Here is a 17,308-nt window from a genome sequence, read left to right on the forward strand (position 1 = left end):
TGCTCGTATTGATAAGAAAGCCAGATGCTACGCTCCAGGAATTGCAACAAATCAATTACTGGCAAGTAATGGAGTCCAGTATCAAGTGAGATAAGAATGCTTACAAATCAGCTTCATCAGAGGCTTTACCAGGGCTGTCTGAATCACCCAAGCCGCCTGTGTGTTTAAATGTTGCCTCCTTCCCTCTGGCTGGCTAGGACCGCGTGACAAGGAGCAGATAATATATGCATCTGTTGTATGGCGTCGTCAGGTGACAGGGACCCCCTGTTCTGCTGGGGCTGCTCTAAACAAGCTTACCAGATTCTGGCCTCTAGAAAATTATTCCATAAAATAACCTTGTGCTAGAAAAGCATGCAAACTCGTGGTTTACATTTGTTTAAAGACATATTTATTAAGAATTTACACTCTGTGAAGATCTGAACCAGCCATAGTAAGGCTAGATTACCTCCCATCTGCTCACAAAACAGATGATAATAAAGTCAGTATTATGAGTTTCCACACCTGAGGATCAGGAGGCTAAAAACTTCCAAAAATATATACTATGCTACCTTAACTTAGTGGCAGATGGGAGGTAATACAGGCACATTTGTCTGTTTACTATGTGCCAGACACTTCACATGTTTTAGTAGTATTTAATTATTTTTAGAACCCTACAAGATCAGTTCCATTACCCCTCACTTTGCCAAATCTGAATCTCAGACAGACTTTCCTACTGGCCCACGATTAATACGTCACAGAACTAATTTTTGAATCTAGATCTGGCTGGTTCCCAGGAAACTTCTGTTGTATCCTATTGACAGTTTTAATATGTTGTGCCAATTCTACAGCTGCCATTTGTATTTAATACAAATATATTAAAAGGTACACTTGAATAGATAACAAGCTGTGGTATATCCATATTAAGGAATACTACTCAGGAGTCAAACAGAATCAAACTCCGTAACTTGGATGAATCTCAAATTCATGCCAAATGACAGAAGCCAGTCTCAAAAGGTTATATACTGTACAATTCCATTTTTATGTCATTCTTGAAAAGACACATCAACCGTGATAGAGAACAGATCAGTGGTTACCACAGGCTAGGAGTGGGTGTGTGGTGTGACTATGAAGAAATAGCACAAGAGCGTTCTTTGGGCTGGTGGGGCTGCCTGCAGCCTACCTGCTGTGACGGTTATCTGAAATACACATGGGTCATAATTCATAGAACTGTACACAAAACATCAATAAAAAATAAAAAAGGAAATATTTGAAGTGTTAGACAATTGTAGAAAAGTCATCACTGTACTAATAGGAGTTTTGAAATTTTTATAGTTTTGTTCTTACACATAAAGGTGACACTTTGTGAGAGTTTTTTAATCCCATAAGGAATGGTATAAATTCTGCCTTATGTGCATTTGAAAGATGATAGAATACAATGCTTAGGAATAAAGAACACTGAAACATACCTGCAACATTCTTTTGAAGTTGGGGTGTGTGTGTGTGTGTGTGTGTGTATGTTATCCTAAGGAATATTGTGAACATTTCAAACAAGAATTCAGCATATTAATAGAAACCTCCCATCCGATAGCTGCAGAGAATGTAGATAAACTGACTTCTGCTAGGGCCCCTTCTCAAGGTAGCAGTGGGCAGAAACAGGCAGCCTGTCCCAGTGGTTAGGGGAAAGCATGCCATTCCTGTGACGGACTAGAGAACTAGGAAAGAGACATTGGAAAATAACACGTTTGTGCCACCTGAGGCTGGAGGATGGAGTTTGGAAGGAGGCTCGGGCTGGTGGATGGAGAGAGGGCCGGAATTTAATCTGGTTATATCAGGTAGTGGGTCCCCCTCTGGCCACACCCACTGACCATGTCCATGGCCATACCTAAATGTGACAGCTTAGTCAGGACTGGTTTAGGAACTTGCATCACTGAAGGTTAGTGACACAGTCTGGGGAGGGAGGAACTGGTCCTTCAGATGGTCCTCTTGTAGCCTCAGAAGGTTATTGAGTTTCCCAAGATGTCAGGCATGTTATTAAATGAGTTAATGCATGTGAAAAGCGTGCACTGTAAGCTGTAGGGTACCGCAGATGTGTTGGTTGTCGTTCACCTTAAAACCGGAGACTGACTCAGTGGACTATATTAAACTAGAGGAGGAACATCTGTAAAGGAGTCAGAATACCAAGTGCTCAGTCTTTGAAATTTGTAAACGTGCATCTCAGGTGGTCGTCCTCCATATGTGCCCGTGCGTTGTGCAAATATTCATTCTGCATGTTAATAAATACATATAAATGAGCGGAAGATTGTGAATTACTCAGTAAAACCACAGCAGCCCATCTTGATGAGATTACCCTTTTCAGAAAAATCCATTAACATGCAAATATGTTAAATAAATCAAATTTGGGAGGTCAGATTTTCTGGGAAAGTGCAGTCTGTTAGCAATATTGCTTTTCTACAGGATTTCCATCTGAATTGCACTAATGCTGTGCAGACTGGCAGTGCAGTGAAGGAAGCCTCTCTAAGACTGGGGGCTTCTGCCCTAGCAGCTGCTGAATGTTCTGATAACTGAGTCAAAAGGAGATGGGTAAAAACTTTTGCACCCACCCTACGTATATCTGCTAGGAAAGAGAGACTCTAACGAGCGATTCAGAGGAAAAATAAGGAAGCATACACTATTTTAAAATAAAACGATTCAGATATATCAAAATACTAAGTATATTTATATGACACTAATGTCTGCTACCAGGCATCCTGGGTAAAGGCTTGACTTCTGCTTTAACGGTGGCTTTCTCGGCAGAACTCTCCACCCAGCTGACTGACAAGTGACAGTGCGGATATTACATGCATCTGTGGCTCCCAGGCTTCTCAGATCAAAACTAAGATTCAGACTGAGACAGTCAATAGTTATTTGGTTTATCATCGGTGCCTTGTTCTGCCAAAGCTTAGCCTTGTCCTTTCGGACCCATCCGGGCAGGATTGTTCAAAGCTGCTGTCTGTGGTAACCTAATGAAGGCAAAGGAAGCTGTGGTTTTTTCTGTGTGTGCGCGTGCATGTGTGTCTTTTTAATATGCCTCAGAGCCGCAGCACCCCTGACGGTATTCTGTGACTCCATCCTTCTTTGCTCGGACAGGGTTCCCAGTCTTTCCTGCACGTGGGAGTCCCTAGAAACCTTTGAAAACCCTTGCTGCCCAAGTCACACCCCATAACAGTTAAATCAGAATGTTGGCGGTGGAAGCCAGGCGGTAGTTGTTTGTTTTTGTTTGTTTGTTTTTTCTTTTTTAATAATCCCAGATCCCGATATGAACAGAATTTGGGAACCGCTAATTTAGGGCCAGTCTGACACAGCACAGTGCTGGTGCTGAATACACGGCTGGCACGCCATGCATATTTGTAGAATAAGTGAAGGAATCTAACCTCAAATCAAAAAGTCTTCCAACTGTTGAGGTTCAATGGCACCCTTTTTGAGCTAATTTCCCCAATAGTCACTCCCCCAGATAATACAGAGACAAGTGTTAGACCTCATTACCTACAGACATTCAAATCAACATCATACTATTTTTTAAGATATTGAATCACTAAGGATATGTGCAATGATGAAAACCCATCCTAGTGAGAATACATTGAGATGAACGTTCTCATACGTCGCTTGGAAGTCTTTCGGGTGTATACGTAGTAGAAACTGGCTCCCTGACCCAGGACTTTTAGATCAATCCTAAGAAAATAGTTGCAACTTAGAAAAGAAACTCAGGTTTAACCACACTGTTTATAACATAATGAAATGAAAAGATTCAAACGTCCAGCAACAGGGCATGTTTGAGTAAATTATGAAATACGAACTCAATAGTGTATCATGCCGCAAGTGAAAATGTTCACCAAATGCTTTTTAAGAACCCTGAAAATATTTTGTTGGAAGAATTAGATTCTTCTATTACGCTTCTCTATTTCTAAAACTTTATTGGGAACCTATCGCATTCATAATGAAAAAAAACAAAACAAAAATGCTATCACTGAGAAGGCCGTAATCTAGGTCTAAATTGGCAACAGAAAGCCAAGGTGATGCACCTAAAATGGGAAGTAAAGTGTGTCCCGCGAAGGAAACCCGCCTGCGCAGCGCCCGTGCTTGTTAAGCTCTGCCACGGCGACACGAATCAGTTTCGTGCAAGTGAGTTCACGCTGTGGTCGGGGGTGCTTGGCAGCCATTTCACAGAGGAGGCGGGTTTGAGTGGATCCTGGACTGTGGATTTTAGTAAGAGGAAAAATTTTTTTAATTCTTATTTTTTATTGAAGTGTAGTCAGTTTGCAATGTTAGTTTCAGGTGTGCAGCAAAGCGATTCAGTTGTACATATACATACATACATACATATATATTTTTAAGTTTCTTTTCCATTGCGGCTCATTACAAGAAGTTGAATATAGTTCCCTGTGCTATACAGTAGATCCTTGTTTATTTTATGTATAGTAATGTGTATTAGTCCCAAATAAGAGGAAAAATTTTGGCACGATGTTTAGAAGCTTCAAGGTTTTGAACAAAGAAATGGAGAGCACGAGTGAAGGTGGCTTGTTTTAGAGGCAGATGGAAGATTGGGTTAGCCAGAGAAGAGGTTCAGTGTTGGGGAGAATTTGGAAATGATTTTAGACAGGTAGACTGAACCCAGATAGCCAGCCTTAGCAAAACAAATCTAACAGTTTGAGTTTTATCCTAAAATACTGGGGAGTCATCCAAACTAATAGACCAGGAAATAAGTATTTTTATTAATAGAAAAAAGCACATCCGTGAGGGTTATTTGGACATGGGTTTGTGTAATAATTTGCAAGCTGGGGACACATACACAATGGATCAGTTGGGAAGCAGAGACAATGATCCAAAAATGCAAGAATGATCTTTTCAAAATTTGATGCTAATAATGTCACCCTGTTGTTTAAATACTTCAGTGACTTTCTTTGATCTCAAAGAAAGAAAATACTCTTTAACATGGTGTACAAAGCCCTACATGGCATGGCCCCTACCTGCTTCTCCAGCTGCCCTACTCTGTACCACACTCTCTCTAAATCTGTCTCCGCTTCTTGCAACTTTTACTCACCATGCTGCCTCCAGTCACAAGGCATTTGCACATGGAGAGTGCTGCCTGCAGTGCTCCTTCCTGCCCTCTTCGCCTGATTAACTCCTGCTCCTATGTTAGATCTCAATTTGAATGTCGCTTCCCAGACCCGCCATCCCCGACCTCCCTAATCCTCCTATTAAAGGCTCCCACGGCACCAAGTGCCTTTTAGGTATTGCAGTTATCTATGTTAAGATTATATATTTGTTTAAGTTACTGTTTGATAACCCTTTGTCCACTCTTCTCAGCCCCATGGGGGCTAAATCAATGGTCTACCTTTCTTTTATATCTTCACTGCCTAAAAAATATCCTAGCACCTGGTACGTCCTTAATAAATAGTTGTTAAATGCATGGATGATAAGTAGGGAATGGAAGACGGTGGTAGAAGTACAAACTGAAGAGAAAGGATGAATAGAAGAGACAGTTTAAAAGAAAAACCAATAGGAAGAAAGGAGAGTGATGAATTAAAAATGATGGCAAAGATTTTTGTCTGGATGACTGGGAGTGGCAGTGCCATTGACCATAACGGAGAAGAACACGGGGTGCGGATAGCAAGTAGGTTTCCGTTGTGAAGTTAGACGCACATCAGACTCAGAAGTCAGATCTGGGAATTGTCTATATGAAGATGATGATTAACCTAAGAATGAAGTATATCCCACACGACGTATTCGTATTTCCTTGTGGAGAAACTTGCAAGAGAGTAACACTCACGATGCGCCTTACTCACTTCTTCCCAAGGCGGGGGCAGTGATTTATCTGACTGGGAGTGCAGTGACATTCACTGGCTCACGTTTTCCACTGGGTAAGTCTTCTCTATTTAAAGACGGAAAGATCTGGAGATTCACCTCCCCCTTTGTGTGGGAGGCAGCCATTCTGGGTAAGTATTTTTGCCTTACAAATCCTCTCGGTTTCCTTGAATAGGTTCCTGCAATCTCTGGGCTTGAGATAAGTGGAGACATAATGAATATTAGCATCCCTTTTGGGACATGGATCTAAGGAAACAGTTAATATCCATTTGCTGATCTCCCATGTCTGGTTCTTCCCTTGGTTCAAAACTAGGCAGGAGAATCAAGTGATGCTATGTATTAGCCTCCGACAGCCCCGATACTCTAGAGGGTTTTAGAAAGAAAAGGTCAAGAGTGAAGGAAAAATGGAGCAGCCAGGAAGACAGAGAAGTAATTGTTGAAAATGTTTGAAGATTTTCAAGGATTTTCCAGTGTCAAGTAGATCTCGGAGGGAGAGTTCACAAAGGACGTGTGAGGGGAACACAGATCAAATCTGCCAAGCAGACAGGGGAAGTAAGACAGAGTCTGAGCCACTGGATGTGGAGATTAGGTACCTGGCCACCTGTGGAATTTCATTCGACATAAAGTGGTCAAAGAGGAAGCCAGATTTCAGAAGGCAGCAAGGAAGCAGAAGCAATTGGATCCCGGTGATTTGTTCTTGTGGCTTGAGAGTCAGTAATGTGAGGGGGCTAGAACAGTGGCTGGAGGAGGTCGCAAGGAAAAGACTTTTTGTTCTCATCTGTTTTCCCAAGAAAGGAACAATCAGCACACACCTTTGATGATTAAGTACTTATATGTGGAATCTAAAAAAGACAGAAATGAACTTAATTACAAAACAAAAACAAACTCACAGACACCGAAAACAAACTTACGGTTCCCCGGGGGAAGGGGGTGGGGAGGGATAAACTGGGAGTTGGAGATTTGCAGATACTAACTAATGTATATAAAATAGATAAATGACAAGGCCCTACTGTACAGCACAGGGAACTATATTCAATATCTTATAATAACCTTTAATGAAAAAGAATATGAAAACAAATATGTGCATATATGTGCATGGCTGGGACATTGTGCTGTGCACCAGAAATCAACACATTGTAACTGATTGTACTTCAATTTAAAAAATAAGGACTGGTAGAAATATGAGTGAATGAAAAGGCCAGAGAGGAAGAACTCGTTTCTGATTTTGAAAGAGACAGGAGAGAGGGGGAAGGTGAGAGGGGCAATGGAGTCAGCCTTCGTGGAGCCATCTTCCTTCGCTGAGACTGGTGGTGGAGGTGGGTCAGCAGCCCTCACAGACAGAACAGAGAAGTGGGTGAGGTCCTCTGCCAAGGGCAAGTTGAGAGAAAAGAGCCAACGAGAAAGTCTATCAGTCAAAACATAATGTTCTCAAGAAGGCTGATGGCTCTCACTTTATCTGAAAACAAGCACTGTTTCCTCTTTCGTTTAGCTCTGGTATCAACGTCTCTCTTTCAGATTATCGAGTAAGTGAGACGTGTGCTAAAATAGAATACAGTAACCCAATTGAAAAAAAAGCAGAGGTTTAGAAGAATATTTATGTACGAAGGGACGTGGGCATACCAGTTTGGAAACTCACACCCCTATGAGATCAAAGCTTAGTCCTGAAGTTGAAAGGCAGACCTTAAGATTCCTGCATCCGAGAAACATGGCCCCTACTCCCTTGACTCTTTTTATCCCACCAACACCGCTCTCTTCCCCTTGGGAAAAAGTAGCAAGGACAGAAAACACTTTTACTTTTCTCTTTTATCAGTTAAAATATCTTATGAATATGACTCCCTTCTAATGAATCCTACATCAGAGCAACTAAAGTTGTGCCAAACCCACTGACTGATCCGGTGCCATGTTTTGAGGCTGAACTAAATCATGGGAAACACCGAATCAGCAGGGCATGGGGAAAAGTGAAAAACAGAGAATTGGCCTCGTGAGAGTTTTCACATGGTCTAGCACTTGTCAGTGAAAATCAGTAGTGTGTGATGCACCTCCCCCTCTTACGAGAAAGATGAAAACATTTCAAAATGTGGAGTAGAACAGTTTTCTATTAAATTTCAAAGGCCAAAAGCAATGTGGTCGATGGGGCAATGTAGGTGACATATAAAATCATTACATTACAATGATTTTCTTCATAACTTGAAGCTCAGAAAAAAATGTTATTTTCAATTTTCATTTGTTCTCATTTTTAAAAAAGGAGGACCGAGAGGAATAAGATAATTCAAAGGTTTCCCTTGAATCAGCTAGTTAGTATCAATTGAAAATGAACTTCTTAACATGAAAGCAAGAATAAAATGAGTTACAGAAAGATGCTAGCAAAAAAGACACAAATGAACTCATTTACAAAACAGAAACAGACTCACACACATAGAAAACAAACTTATGGTTACCAGTGGGGAAGGGGGTGATGGAGGGATAAATTAGGCGTTTGAGATTTGTAGATACTAATGACCATATATAAAATAGATAAACAACACATTTCTTTTGTATGGCACAGGGAACTATAGTCAGTATCTTGTAGTTACCTATAATGAAAAAGAATATGAAAACGAATATATGTATGTGTATGTATGACTAAAACATTATGCTGTACACTAGCAAATTAACACAACATTGTAAACTGACTATACTCAATAATAAAAAAAACAATAAAAAAAGGAAGATGCTAGCTACTTTCAGGATGTGATAATAAAAAATACAAAACCCAACTTATGTCTTTTATGACATAAAAGTAGGCATTATACGAATCACCTTATTTTTTGCATTATTATCATGAAACATTTCAAAACATTTAGAAAAGCTTATTTATGTATATAATTATAAACTTACGGATTTAAAAGTATTTGATGTGCTTCAAGCCATTAGGCGGTTATCCTTATTTATACTCCAGTTATCCTACTTTTGGCCAGAGAGTGTCTTCACGTTGGTTTCCTGGGCCTTTCTGGTGTTTGGTTTCCTTGCTTCTGGTAGAAGATGTTTCAGAATCATCTGATACGTGTTTTGCCCCAGACCTAGAACGAGCTATTTTTTCCAAAGTACTTTGGTTCCTTTTAGGGGAAGGTGGTATTTACAGACCAAAATCTTATCAATAGCGGTTGCTTTATTGCCACCAGTTTGGTCATTGGTTCTAGGTCTTTTCAATGAATAGAGCTTTTTTTTTTTTTTTCTTTTAGAGAAAATACGCCATGAATTCATACTGACATTTCAATTCAAAGTGAAGAATTGACCTCTTTGGTCTTTCCTTTCTCTGGTTCTAAAATTCCTTCACTTACATAACCTAGATCACCTCACACTCAACATCTTCAGAATTAAAGCCAGGATTGCCTCCCGCCTTCTCCACACCTGCTTTTCCTTCTCGTTCCCTATTTCAGTGGAAAGCAGCACTTTGCATCATCCATCAGGCACCACACTGGAACCTTGGAAGTTATTTCATCGTTCATCTGTGAACTCTGAAGGGCTGTTGTGGGGATTAAATGAGGCAATGCCTGTAGGGGGTTTAATGTAACTCCTGGCTCATAAGAGTTTTCAATAAATATGAGCCGTTACTACTGTCATCTATGTCAATAGAGGATGAACGAAGGTAAAATGAGGACAAGGTCGGCCTCCAGGGGAGGAGATCTTACCACCAGAGGCAGGTGCTGTTGCAGGAAGAACAGAACTCGGGGGCCACTGGGAACAGAAGCTGCAGGGCAGCAAGTGGCCCCCTTAATTAGACCAGAAGTGACAGCTAAGCCAGACCCAAGAGGCAGTCTCAATTGAGGCTGTCAGGAGATGGCTGAGAAGCGAGGTAAAGAAAAGTAGGACGCACAAGAGACAGTTCTCAGATAAGTGTTTCCTGCACAGCTCTTCTGGGTTGGCAGACTTGAAGTTACATGACTCCTTGAAGGAGCAGTATTAAAAGCAGATGCCTGGTGATACAGGTAAAATTTTGTCTCCTCCAAAAGATATATTGAAGTTCCAATCCCCAGGACTTCAGCCTGTGACCTTATTTAGAAATCGTATCTTGACAGAGTTATTCAATTTAAGATGATGTCAGTAGGGTGGGCTCAAATCCCATATGACTGGTATCCTTATAAAAAGGGGGAATTTGGATGCAATGACAGATGTGTGCAGAGAGAAGATGTTTGGAAGACTCCCAAGGAGCAGATGGCCATGTGCCTGAGGATGCCAAAGATTTGTCATCAAACACCAGAAGCTAGAAGAGGCAAGGAAGGATCCCCCCAGAGCCATCAGAGAGAACATGGCCTTGCCAACCCCCTTGATTTTGGGGTTGTGGCTTCCAAAACTGGGAGACGATAAATCCCTGTTGTTTTAAGTCATCTAGTTTTTGGTGCTTTGTTACTGCAGTTCTAGGAAGCGAATCCATCTGGCAATATAAAGCAGTAGCCAGCTCTTTCGGACTCTGTCATGTGCCTTACACACTGTGCCAAGCACTTTTCATGAGTTCTCATGTTCAGTCCTCACAGTTCCAGGGATCAGGCCCATCGTGTCCATTTTATAAATGATCACACTGGGGTCCAGTGAGGTTAAGCAAGTTGCCTGAGATCACACAGCTCATAAAGAGCGGAGCCTAAATGTGAACCTGCTCTCCTGGCCCAAGAGCTCACATGCTCATCGCTACATACCGGGCCCTGGTGACACAGTAGCGAACGGGAGCTTTAGAGTAAATGGTCAAAACCTGAGTTCAAGGCTATTGTTGTCTTAGCAAAGGACAAGTGTCACCCTGTGTTTGTATGCTGCCTTCCTGAAACAGTGCCAAAGGCAGGCAGCCGTGGTGCCATGAGAGAAAACAGAGCTGGAATTAGATGATGTGGGCTCCAGCCCAAAAAGCTTTGATTAGAAGAGGAGCTCGGCTTCGGGCAGACAGTGAGCCTCTCAATTTCTTCTTATGCAGAAAGAAAAGTTTCCTGATGCTCCAGTTTCTCCAGTAGTTGTTTATTTATTAGTTCATCCAACAAATGCATCGTAAGCAGTAACCAAACACCAACAAACAAGGTGAGACGTTGGGATCTCACGAGGGAAAAGCAGCCTCTGCCGTTCAGAGCTTGCAGTCCAGCTTCAGCACTTGCATTACAGCACTGCGGTTTCTGTACGTGTTGGTTAGCCTGGGTTGACGTTAAGGATGAGTCAGATTTTTTTTTCACTATTTCCTCAATTTGTATAGCCATTAAGAGTATGATTTGGAAAAGACAGATCTGGCTTTGAATCTTGGATCCCCATATATTGTTTACGTGACTTTGGGAAGGTTACTTAATCTCTCCACACTTAAATTTTTTTCACTTGTAAAATGAGAAGAATAATACTTATATTGTCATTTTTAGGATTAAATGAACCAGGTGTGCAAAGCAAACAGTTCAGTGCCTGGCAAATCAGTAGGCTTAATGAATCTGATAGTATTACTCATTTGGTACATTTTCTAGAACATAATAGATACTCAAATAGTTAATAAAGTAGTGAAATACAATAGTATAATGAAAGCATTTTATCAACTACCAGGTTATAAAATGTAACATATTTTCTGCAAAATTTGCATATGCGCTAATCAATCTGTTACCACTTCTTTTCTAAAGGATAAAATCTGAGAACTGTTTGAAATACTGATAAATTTTAATTTTCTGGAAATATTGGTGAACAAACTGTCAGTACTCGTTCCACAAGTCAGAAAAGGTAACTAAATTTGAGTAGCTCATTTGTATGCAAAATAAATTCAGGGTTATCTAACTGACTGTTTTGCTTGAATCAGCTACTTAGTTAAAAATTAGTCTGACTCATAATTTTGACGGATTAAAGTCAACAATGACAATAAAAACAAAACTGAACAGGTTGTGTGAAACAGGCATTGCTGCTTACTTTATTTACCTCTACCTGGACTATCTCTGAAAGTCTAAGATAAATCTGTCAAAGGCCAGCCTGAATGATAACCTATTCCAGAAACCGTTTACAACCACTGGCTTAGAGTAAGCACCAATCTGTTTTTTTAATTCCTTTCAGCACATACCACATTGAAGCAATTATCTGTGTATGGCCCTTATTTTTTTGTTGCTGTTGGACTCTAGAGTGCTTGCAGGAAAAAAGTTAATCTATATGGTAGGCATCTTTGCTTCTCACGGCATTTAATATAGTGCTTTGCACAGAAGAAAAATCCGTTACATGAATGTAGACAATCAGTAGATGAATACTTGAATGAATAAATTAATAGCTGCGTTTCTGAATCATTACTTTGTTCAGAAATACTTGTCATAAACATTACCTACGTTTTGAATGTATGATACTTCCAAATTTCAGAAAAATTGGGTAATGTATTGTAGTGAGGCCATCTCACCTTAAGCCTCTGTGCCATTGTTCACTCACTCACTGACTCATCCAGCAACGTTTGTTGAGTGCCAGCTATATGCCAGGTATTGTACAATGCAGTGAGGAGATGGTCCTCACCTACCAACAGAATGTTCTTTTCTGCTACAGAAAATCTACTGAACTTCACCATTGTCTTTCAGATAAAGTTGAAATATTGTTAACATGACACACATGTATCTGCCTGCCTCGCTCAACTTACATTTTACTTTGTGGACCACTTGCCCCCGTAAATCTATTCTCTAGCCTTAGGACTCCTTGCAATTTCTCACCATTGTATAAACTCTGATGTTTCGATGCTTTAGGAGATGGTATTTCCTTCGTCCAAACTATTCTTATCCATCCTATAATAATTTCTATTCAGTATTTAAGACTCATCTCAAAGCCACCCACTCTTGGAAATCCATCTGGGCAAAGCAGAACCATCCTGACCTCGCTTTGTGAAGTTTCTCTTTGCATCCCTTATCTGTTTCTGTCATCGTGTTTAGTGTAATCTGTCATCACTGTTGATTTATTAGTGACTCTTTTCTATGGATGGTGATTTCCTTGGTTAGGAGGCTGTCTGTCTCATTTATCCCTGTGTGCTCAGTACCAGAAAAATCAGAGGCACTCAGTAAATTCTTTATGAATGGAGGAAAATTGTCAAGGGAAACTTTAAAATTAGTCACTGATTATAATTACCAAATTCTCCATTCTAATGATCATATGTTGCCTAAAATATGTTAATAATAATAACAATATGTGTGTAATGCTTTATTCTTTCCAAAATGCATTTGAACGTGTTGAAACTGAGATTTTATAGTTATAAAGAAAGTATATACGTGTTATGCTTGCTCATCTCGGGGCGAGGAGTTTTAAGGGCAATTGTGATTTGTAATTTTCCTCCTTCCAGGCGCCTGATGGGACGCGCTCTCCGTCCCCTTGAGGCTGGGCGTACACGTGTGACAGGCTTTGGTCAAAGCATGGTGAAGGTAAGCTGGACTTCTAGGTGGAAGTCTTTAGAAGACAGAGCTGGTTTCCCTTGACATGAAGCCATATTGACTCACACCCCCGAGTGAAGACAGCAAGAACAGGGCTCACGACCGACCTGAGGTGGGTATGTTGCAGGAACAAGGAAGACAAAACAAACACTAAATCCAAAACTTTTGATGCTGAAAGCCACTGAGATTTTAGTTTGTTTGTTTTTTGTTGTTGTTGTTGTTACTGCAACATATGTAAGTGTATCTTGAATAATACTCAGAGTATGTTTGCATGTGAGAATTACACAGTGGTATCTTCCTGTAGAATTTACTCTCATTCTCAGTTATATTTAACCATTGGAAAGATTGAAGCTGTGAACAATATTATAGCATGATGATCATGCCAGTTCTGCCTGTACATTTAGCAGGAATGTCTAGGGAAAGAAATTGATACCGTCAGCATCAAAATCATAAATTTGGGTGGAAAAAAAAAAAAAAAAGACTAGGCTGAGAGTGAGTGAGGAAGAAGATGAGAAGGGCATTTGGCTTGAAAGAGATTTACTCCAGGAAAGAGTTGGTGCCCAAGGCCTGACAGGCTCATGTTGCTCATACTGTCATCTGCCTTTTGCAGAAGACAGAGAGAGGGAGGAAGTGTATCAAATGCAATGCAATACATCTGACTGTGCTCAGAGCAGAGGACACGTTATTTTCGAGTACCAACCGCACAGCTTTAATTAGTGCCGTGGGGACCTGAGAGCGAGGACTGGACAGGACTCCTGCCCTCTCCGGGTTTCTCGGTTTCAGATCACGGATATTAGGACTCTTCGAGTCAGGTTAAAACTTTATTCAAATTTCATGTATTTGGTGCAAAAAAATACTTTCTTGAAGATGGAAATTGGTTCAAGTGGACTGAAGCTATGCACTTTATGTGTTCCAAGGAGAAGGAAAAAAGTAAGATAAATTGATTCAGATTTATGGATAGGTGTGTACTACATCCTGCATACACACTTACCCACACGGACACACAGAACTAAAATATCCCCACAGTAAAGATACTAAGCTCGTCTGAAGACCAAAGAGAATGAAATAGAAGAAAATCCATAGCATTTTCAAGTTTTGATATCAAATCCCCAGTCTTAGAAAATTTGAATTCGGAGATTCAGAGATAGCAGCTGGTCACATTTTCACACTGATTAAAAATATTATATACCTTCCTTTGACGCTTTAACGAACTAACCTGCATCCACATTTGCTGCGTCTTAAACAACTGGTATCTCATATTCTATGCTTTGTGCGCACTTAGGATACCAAGACTTCTCTGAGATGCCATGATGCGTGGTCCTTGCTCTCTACAGAACTCAGTATATCCACGTAGGTTTTTCTCCTATAACTGAAGCATTTACTACAGGCATTCTTTAAATAGTAAGCTCCTGATGAATTTAAATGCTGACAGTTCATCAGCTAATTGACAGCGATTCTTGAAGGGCAAAGAAATGATGAAGGTGTTATGAAGGACTGCCAATTGCAAACCAATCAGAAATGCAGATAAAATAGCTCCTCTAATGTAAGTCAGTGTAATTAGATTTGCCCTTATTTGATTTGCACATAACGTTTTGGAAATTTACCTAATGAATAAAAGACACGTGTGCATAAAATTAATTCCAAAGTTTAGCGCTTGTGTGCTTTGCCTCCACGTTGCAAATTTCTCGAATTAATAACTGAATTTGCTAAAACAGGTTTTAGTCAAATGAGAGTAACTGTTCTTACACAAAATTAGTCTCACAAACACATTATGCATTTCTAACCTCTGAAAATCCATCTGCCACACCAGATTACCCAGCTTCCGTGTTGAAGCCTCTCTAATCTACCTTTCCATTTCTCCCTGGTCTTCAACCTTTCCAACTCCAAACAGAACACATTCACTAATCCTCAAACTCAATATAGAATGTATTCTTTGAAAACCAACTTACAGAACACATACTTTGTAGGTACTCTGTTAAGTGTGGGAAAGACGGTGCTAACCAAATGATATTTTCCTCATATTATTTAGGTTCCAATCTAAAACTGTCTCCAAACTACCCTCACTGGATAAAAACTCTTCAGTTGTTCCCATCACTTAAAAAATAATTTTAGGCTGTATTCTCTGGAATCATTATTTCAGTTTCTTCTTTCTCCTCATTCTTTATATTCAGTCTGCTACTAAGGATCTTTCTGCAGAAGTTTTGCAATATTTATTCATTAATTTATTAAAAAAAAATCTATGGAGTGCCTATGGTGCTCCATAGGCTGTAGAGATACAACAATGAAACAAAACAAGACAAAACATAAAAGCTTACTTACTGTAGGAGAGCGGTAGACAATACATAAAAATAAAATGGTTGGGAAGGCTATGAAAAAGCAATACAGGAAGAGGATTCGGGAGCATCATCGTGGGTGGGTTAATTTTAGTAGTCAAGGACGACCATCTGTTGCTCTTTGTAGAACATCGAGTGTTCCTGGCCCCGTATCATCTCATGCTTGAATTAGCAGTCAGTGGTCTCCCTGACTTCACGTCTCATCTTCCTACTCATCTTTTTTCGTCTTTCCAGAATATTCTTTAGAAGACAGTGACCAAAATTATCACATCACACTTTTTAAAAAATGACTTTCAATGAGTTCTCTGCTAAACATACCAATTCCATAATTTTTGGTCACTATCTGGTCCTCCTTAAGTTCCCTCAAGCAACTTCCCACTCCACCCTGATGCTGACTCTCAAGTTCTGTCATCTTCTTTCCGTGTCCTTAGTTCACACCAGTCCCTGTCTCGGGGTGCTCTGCCCTCTTCTGTTCCATATCCTTTCTTCCCTTCACTTAAGCTTCAACTCCAGCCTCACTTTTCTCTTGCTATTTTCCTATCTAACCCAGTATTTACAGAAACCCTGTTTCTCCAAAATTCTGTAATATGAAAATGAAAACCATCAATTTAGTACTTCACTCAACCCTAGTTTATATCTCTGATTATTGCAGGTTAGTCTCCAGTCCTCCGTCTGCTCATGGGGTTCTCAGCACTGACAAATACCAGTGCTCATCATGTGATATCTTTGTCCCCTGAAGGCAGTCGTGAAGTTTTCTCCTGCTGTTTAAAGGTCCCTCATTGTCTACAGCAGGGGCTTCACTGATTGTATGGTTTCTGTTTGGTTTTTGTTGTTGTTGTTATTTTTTTTAAGACAGAAAACCTAGCTTGCTTTCTTACGCGTATAGGTTGCTACCCTCTCTGTTCTAACCTTGAAACCCTACTTGAAATAGTCTACCTCTTGTAGATTCCACCTGTCACTGTCTATCCTCAGTGAATAATTTGGCTTCTCACATCAGAAGTTTCCACCAAACAACGAAGTCACAAAAATGTAATCCCAAAGAACGTTTACACTATTTTTATTTGCTGTTGGAATTTCCTTTGAACCTGGAGTGCCTTCTAGAATATAGAGGTGGCTTTAAATTATAACACATTATAATTTGCACCAAAATCCATCCATTACCATCCTATGCTAAAAATCCCAAAGTAAATTTTTTTCAAATTTTGTGTAGAAAATTGTGATATTCTGTCATCCTTGATACTCAGTCTACTCATTCCTGACACCCCTGCACGTGGTAGGACAGGGGGCCAACATCTGCCTATCACCCTTCCCTTTACGAGAGAGATGAAGCAAGTCAACCTTCCTCTGCCCAGCTTTCTGTAAACAGAGACTGAGGAATCTAAACATGCAAGTGCCCCCTAACTGGGTCCATGTGTCATGTTTTATATAGCTAGTCTGTCCTTGAGTGAATCCTCTTTGCCTAATTTTCAAAAGGTACACAAGTGAAAAACTGTATTATTTTTTATTGTTTTCTCTGCTCTTGGTTACTTCAGCCTAATAACATCACATACAGCATGTTTCCTGGAAGCAAACAGTTTAAATCTTGTTAGGGCTTTGCCTAGGGAGATGTCGAATGCTTCTTTTCCAAGTCCCCTGACAAAGCTTCAGAATCTCCCCCTTTTGTTCTGGATAATATACACACACAGAGAAGAAGCTGATCCTCGGCTAGACTTAGGTTGCATCTTTCCAGGTATGATTAAACAAAGCTCTGTTCTTTTGTATGTCAGTATTTGTACC

The 17,308-nt window shown here is 40.2% G+C and overlaps 1 protein-coding gene across 5 annotated transcripts in view; it reads left to right on the forward strand.

Annotated features, from left to right (window-relative positions):
- LOC106730414 (atherin-like) overlaps positions 1–17,308 on the forward strand; it is a 128,415-nt gene that overhangs the window by 8,543 nt on the left and 102,564 nt on the right. For 2 of the 5 annotated variants that reach the window (XR_004322690.1, XR_004322689.1), the window contains exon 2: positions 13,112–13,375. Coding sequence is in view for 2 of the 5 variants with exons in the window: in XM_032487173.1 (XP_032343064.1) it covers positions 13,112–13,190 (79 nt within the window). In the remaining 3 variants the exon portion in view is untranslated. Of the gene's footprint in view, positions 1–13,111; positions 13,376–17,308 lie in introns of those variants that run through there. The other 3 variants (XM_032487173.1, XM_032487174.1, XR_004322688.1) reach the window with 2 other exon arrangements.

Source organism: Camelus ferus, chromosome 9 (assembly GCF_009834535.1).
Source record: "Camelus ferus isolate YT-003-E chromosome 9, BCGSAC_Cfer_1.0, whole genome shotgun sequence".
Taxonomy (NCBI): domain Eukaryota; kingdom Metazoa; phylum Chordata; class Mammalia; order Artiodactyla; family Camelidae; genus Camelus; species Camelus ferus.